At 39.7% G+C, this 5,841-nt stretch overlaps 1 protein-coding gene across 1 annotated transcript; it reads left to right on the top strand.

Moving 5' to 3' along the window:
- Positions 1–3,889: 3,889 nt before the first annotated feature.
- Positions 3,890–4,599, top strand: LOC140835372 (uncharacterized). The gene is made up of 2 exons (XM_073200863.1): positions 3,890–4,174; positions 4,516–4,599. The coding sequence occupies exons 1-2, from the start codon at positions 3,890–3,892 to the stop codon at positions 4,597–4,599; spliced, it is 369 nt and encodes a 122-aa protein (XP_073056964.1).
- The last annotated feature ends 1,242 nt before the right edge of the window (positions 4,600–5,841 follow it).

The raw sequence follows: 5,841 nt of genomic DNA, 5'->3' as shown, positions 1-5,841 counted from the left end.
TAGATGGACATCATTGATGTCGATGTCATCATGAAAATGCTGCGGTATTTGAGAGAACACCTTGAAATGATTCAAAACGAGTTAAAAAACTTAGTCCTAAATGCAGAAGTTGCAGGTAGTCTACAACAGCTTGATAAGAACATTGTCTCAAATCGAATTACAGGTTCTTACAGGCTTATACTCAGTTATGATCTATATTGAAAAAGCATATCATCCTCCAGGCTATTGAAAAACCAATGGCTTCTCAAAATAAGCGTTTTCAAGTACATGGATATATACCAGGAGGAGGGTATTCGATTACCCCCATTACAAGTGAAAAGCGGGATCATCGTTAGATGAGTCGAACCAAGAAAATATTTTTGTTCCAGATTCTTATCTCAAGTCACCAAGTCAACCGTTCATCTCGAAGATTAAAGATGGATAGATCAACCTTATAACTCAAACAGACAAGGTAAATTCTAAGGTTGCTATTAATGAGTTTAGAATTTCTCCAATTCAGGTATATTAGAAAAAATAAAAGAAATCGGAAATTAGAGTATGAATTAACCCAGCTACAATTCTGGTTGACATAGTAGAAAAATATCCAACGGTATGGGTGAAAACCGAGGCCCATCTTATGGAGGTCAAGTCATGGTATGAATTGGGGATCTTGTCTCGGTCTATACCACAACACCCAGTTTCCCATAAATATCAGCACTACCAAAATTGATCCAAGAAGATAACGACTATTTTTCTAGAGGAGATATTCTAGAGTTATACTTCTTCAGTGCAGTACCAAAACCGTCTTGAAAAGAATAACACGATACTTTCCATTTCATAAAGCTCAAGAGGCCAGATATGAATACCCAGAAATTCATCCAGGATTTTCCAGTAAATTAAACAAACCCTTGTTGCTCCACTTACTAAAAATGACATTTCTACCAGAAGAGCATGAGGATTATGGGTATGTCTCACAAAGAGGGATAAAGTCAAGTTTTCAGTTTAAATTTTATCAAAATTTAGTTAATAGATCTTTCCTGTTAAACACAATGACATGGAAAATATAGGTTTTACAGAAGATATATTTGAAAAGAAAAAAAAATCTTCTGCGGAACAGCAAGCTGCCGAGAGCAAAGAAACTTGTCGAAAATTCTGTAATATGGCTCATATTGGAAGATGGTGAGAGAGAATTTTTCCATAATGCTCAAACTAAAAGAACTAAAATTTGGATAGGGTTTTCGACCAAGAATTGATCGAAAACATCTTGCAGAAACAAGTCCAAATGGTGAGGAGCCACACAAAATCATTTTCCTCGGGGACTCAAAATAAAAATATTGCTCGACCAAAAATAAAGGATTTGTGAACCAACTACCACAAAAAGACAGGACCACTTATGTAGAGCTCAAAATCAGTACCCGTAAACTCATGCATTTATTAAATTGTTAAATTATTTATTTAATTTTAAAATGATTTTAACGGTGCATGATTTATGAATTACATAATTTTAAATTATTACATGTTTATTTGATGTGCGGTAAAACGTTTTGTTGAATTTTATATTTCAGACGAATATTCGATGTGTGATTGAGAAAAGAGACCGGTGATGATTTAGGCTATTTATGAATAATGTGGTATTTTATTTCAATTCAAGATAATTGGTATTTTAAATTATTTATGAAATTTTAAGCATTTTAAAGCTTAATTTTATTTATTAGGTGATTTTAGATTTTTAAGCTTTTCAAATATACTAATTTGAATAGTTTGGGATTTTAAAATTTGAACATTTGACACGTGTGTATTTTATTAAAAGTAGGGGTTCTAGTAAAGTTAGTGGTGGATTAACATGGTAGTTGGTTATTAGTTATTTTTATTATTCTAATTAAGCCCCTAATTAACCCCATAATCACCACACATACTCACTCACACGTTACAACACAGGCACACTCATTGGCTTGCACACACACACACACACACATTGTGATTTTCTTTTCGAAAGGAAAACTAGGGTTCTTAAGTTCCTCCAGCAGCCAACCCCTTTCCCCTACGATTTTTCAGCAGACTCCCGTTTGATTAGTAGCAAGAAACGTGTCACAAGTCGTCCTAAATCGGTTCTCGCATCTCCTTGCTTCGATATTCGTCGTATCGTGAATATAAATCATCAAGACATGTATATTCTTTCATTTTTCTGCATCGATCTTGTCATAGTAAATATTTTGATGCATATTGTGTGTAAAAATCGGTATATGTTATGCAAAGTTTGAGCGATGATGTTTAGAACAATTTTGGAACAACTTTTAGATCTCAACCCCTCCCCCCCCCCCCCCCCCCCCCGAATCTGCTGTCATTTCGAATCAAGCGAATTTTCGATCTATTTTCTGGTAAACTTTCAACATATAAAGCGTAGTATTTTTGATATCTTCGATTTGACAGTAAATTTGTAATTTTAGGACAAGAGACGAGTGTGTTATAATCATTCTCGTGTGACTACTCAAACTGTGATGTTATCTGATACCCCGGGATGTCCCGAGCCAGGGATAGCCGGGATGTCCCGGGCCATGGATTGTGCCCGGGTCAGGGATATGGATTATTCCTGGGTCGTGAATGACCCGGGGAAATAGGGCGGGGATTTGCATACCAATTCAGATCTTGAGTGACCGGGATATTGGATGAATAGCTCACCAAGGAGAATCTACGAAAAGTGTTCGTTAGAAGGCCATGCTATCCAACATCCGGGACGTCTTCTCCCCGCGCTATTGGATGCCCGGATTCTTACACAATCTCCCGGGAAGATTTCTACCCGGGCCACTTCGGTATAAGCGCCGCACTCGAGTGCACTAGTAAGGTAGGGTGTGGGCGGCTCTCCTATCTTTGACACTAAGTGGTTGACAAAATCAGGTAGGCTGGATGTGACTAGTAGAAGATTTGACATGTCAGAATGTAGGATATAATCAGCCGCCCTACTATAATTAGTAGGCAACACAAAAAACGAGATCATCATTACATCCCTTATTATAAATACCAGGTTCTCTCTTTATATTTACTCTCTATTCAGATATTGAATATTCACATTTATTACTCATTTATTGCCTACACCAATATCACAATCATGACCTAGTTACATTGGTTTCTTGCTTGAGTCCTTCACTGACTTAAGCATCGGAGTGACCACGCCGAATACCTCTCCAGCGCCCATTCACGTGGTTATCTTTGTATTTGCGGATCTTTTCGGCTCCCAGGATAAAAGCTTTTGATCCAGACATTCTGTTCTTATTTCCCTCACTATATTGATAACAGATTTGGTGGAGATTATATCTGAACACCTGAAGAGTTTTCCAAGATTATATATGATGCTGTGGAGGCAGCCTTGGCAAAGAAACCCCTTCCTAATCATTCTACCCGACCAGAGCAAGAACATGAGCATGTACGAGAAGAGCATGAGAAAGAGAGAAGGGAGGAAGAAAGGGAGACAAGAGCTGGTTCCAAATCTCATACTGTGGCAGAAGAACTAGAAGAGTTGACGAAAAAAGTGAAAGTGTCGGAAGGAAAAGTCGACTCTAGGAGCAGTACTCGAGTCGTTGTCAAGGGTTGCCGTTCTATGATATCATCTTCCGGGAGCCATTTCCCAGGCATTTTAAATCAGCCAGGATTAAGGATTATGACTGGAGTTCTGACCCTAAAGAACATCTCGCTATATTTGAAAATATGGCCATGCTACATTGTTATGGAGACGAGATCAAGTGTAAATTTTTGTTAACGACACTGGTCGACTCGGCCCAGAGGTGGTTCGAAGGATTGACGCCTCAAAACATGTAAAGGTTGCCATTATCATTCTACATTTCAACACAATCCAACAATGAGCATGCAACATATCTCAGCATCATGTCCATTTGATCAATGAGGCGTAGATATCATGGGTCCTTTTCCCATAGCCCGGGCTCAGAAAAAGTTTCTTCTAGTGGCTGTGGACTATTTCTCTAAATGGGTGGAGGCTGAGCCTTTGGCCAAGATTACTGAGGAAGAGGTGATGACTTTCCTCTGGAAAAACATATTTTGCAAATTTGGCATCCCTAGAAAGTTAATTTCAGATAATGGAAGGCAATTCCAGGGTAAGAAAATCATGTATTGGTGTCAAGAAATGAAAATTATTCAAGCTTTTACCTCGGTAGCTTATCCACAAGCCAATGGCCAAACCGAGGTGACCAACCGGATTATTGTACAAGCGTTAAAAGCTTGACTCCAAGAAAAAGGAAAAGATTGGGTGAAGAGTTACCAAATGTATTATGGGCATATAGGACTACACCCCGAACAGCCACCCGAGAAACTCCATACAATTTAGTCTATGGCTCGGAAGCGGTTCTACCTGTGGAAATCGTACAATCTTCTACTCGGGTGGAATCTTACCCAAGTAACAATGATCAGACCCGAGCCATTGAGCTTGATCTGGTTGAAGAAAATAGGGAATGGTCAGTCATCCGAATGGAAGCCTACCGAAGCAGGATTATGAGATCGTATAATAAACATGTTCGGGATTTCTAGGTCGGAGACCTAGTTATGAAGAAATTAAAGCCAATAGGTGATGTGGGGAAGTTAGAAGCTCGTTGGGAAGATCATTCAAGCTAATTCAAAGAGTCAGCTCAAGAGCAGCTTATTATCTAGAAGACTCTCATGGACACATCCTTAAAAGACCATGGAATGCATTTAATTTGAATAAATATTATGTTTAAAGTCCGGTCATTGTATCTATTATCTGTGCATCAAATAAAAAAAAGGTTCAGAAAAATATTTATTAAGTCCAGGGACCCGTACCCCGGTCATCTATTAAGTTCGGGGACCCGTATCCTTGCTCGGGACCTGTAACCCGTTTATCTACCAAGTCCAGAGACCCGCACCCTGGCCCAAGGACCCATACTTCGGTTATTTACTAAGCCCAGGGAATTGTACCCTGGTTATCTAAAAGAGTGAGTGAATTATAAAATTAACACTTGGAAATATTCTTAAACGACTATCAAATGCAAGAAAGAAAAACAAAAGGAGAATTGTCATTAAATGAAACAAAAACTACAAGGAGCTCGGAAGTCCGGGAAGAAAGCAAAAGCTAATCTATTTTCGATTCAGGGACCTGGTAGTTTTCTTTCTCCTCATACTCCGGGAGAGAATCAGCCGCCTTCATCAAGTCAGGAAAGTCTTCTCGGTCAGCAAGAGCGAGGCCGGATTCTTGAAATTGCTCCAGGCATTTGTTGAAGCCCAAGTCAAAGTAAATAAAGGCTTTGTCAGCCACCATCTTTTTAAATTCCTTTGACTTCAAAAGTTGAGCCATCTTCTCTTTGTGGGAAGACTTCTGAAGCTCTAGAGAAGATGGTCGCCTCTTTAGCTCGAACCCGGGAAGATTCTGCTTCTTGCCTTGCCACTTGCACCTCCAGACGAGCAGTTTCTGAGCTAATCTCGAACTCCTTTCGAGACGATTCCAACTCAGAAAGTGCCGAAGGAAGTTTTGCTTGGGCAAGGTCTAGTTGTTGTTTCTAGCCGGCCTTCTCCCGGGCCAACACATACTCATGATGCTCCATCACCCGGCCCAATTCCTCCTGGATCTTAACATTCATCTCCCGGGCAGAGGTGGCCTGCTGATTGGTTTTGTTGGCTGCAACAGCCACTTGTTCATAGGCAGATATGAGCATCTGCAAGCCCTACAATCAAAGGAAAGAATCAAGAAATCGGCGAAATCAAATAAATAGTACCAAGTGTTAGAGAAGGAAACTTACATAGAAGGACCGGGAAACCCCTTCATACAATTTTTTGTTGGGATGGAGCCCTTTGAGATGATCCACTTCCTCGGGACGGAGAAGGCTCTGCACCATCTTGGTC

Source organism: Primulina eburnea, chromosome 6 (genome assembly GCF_022965805.1).
Source record: "Primulina eburnea isolate SZY01 chromosome 6, ASM2296580v1, whole genome shotgun sequence".
Lineage (NCBI taxonomy): Eukaryota > Viridiplantae > Streptophyta > Magnoliopsida > Lamiales > Gesneriaceae > Primulina > Primulina eburnea.
Note: the sequence above shows the minus strand (reverse complement) of the source record. Positions and strands in the feature narration are given on the sequence as shown.

Coding starts and splice junctions, on each gene's coding strand:
- LOC140835372 (XM_073200863.1), top strand. CDS start 3,890: ATGGGTCCTTTTCCCATAGCCCGGGCTCAGAAAAAGTTTCTTCTAGTG. Junction 4,175..4,515: donor AAGCCAATGGCCAAACCGAG/GTGACCAACCGG, acceptor CGGGATTTCTAG/GTCGGAGACCTAGTTATGAA.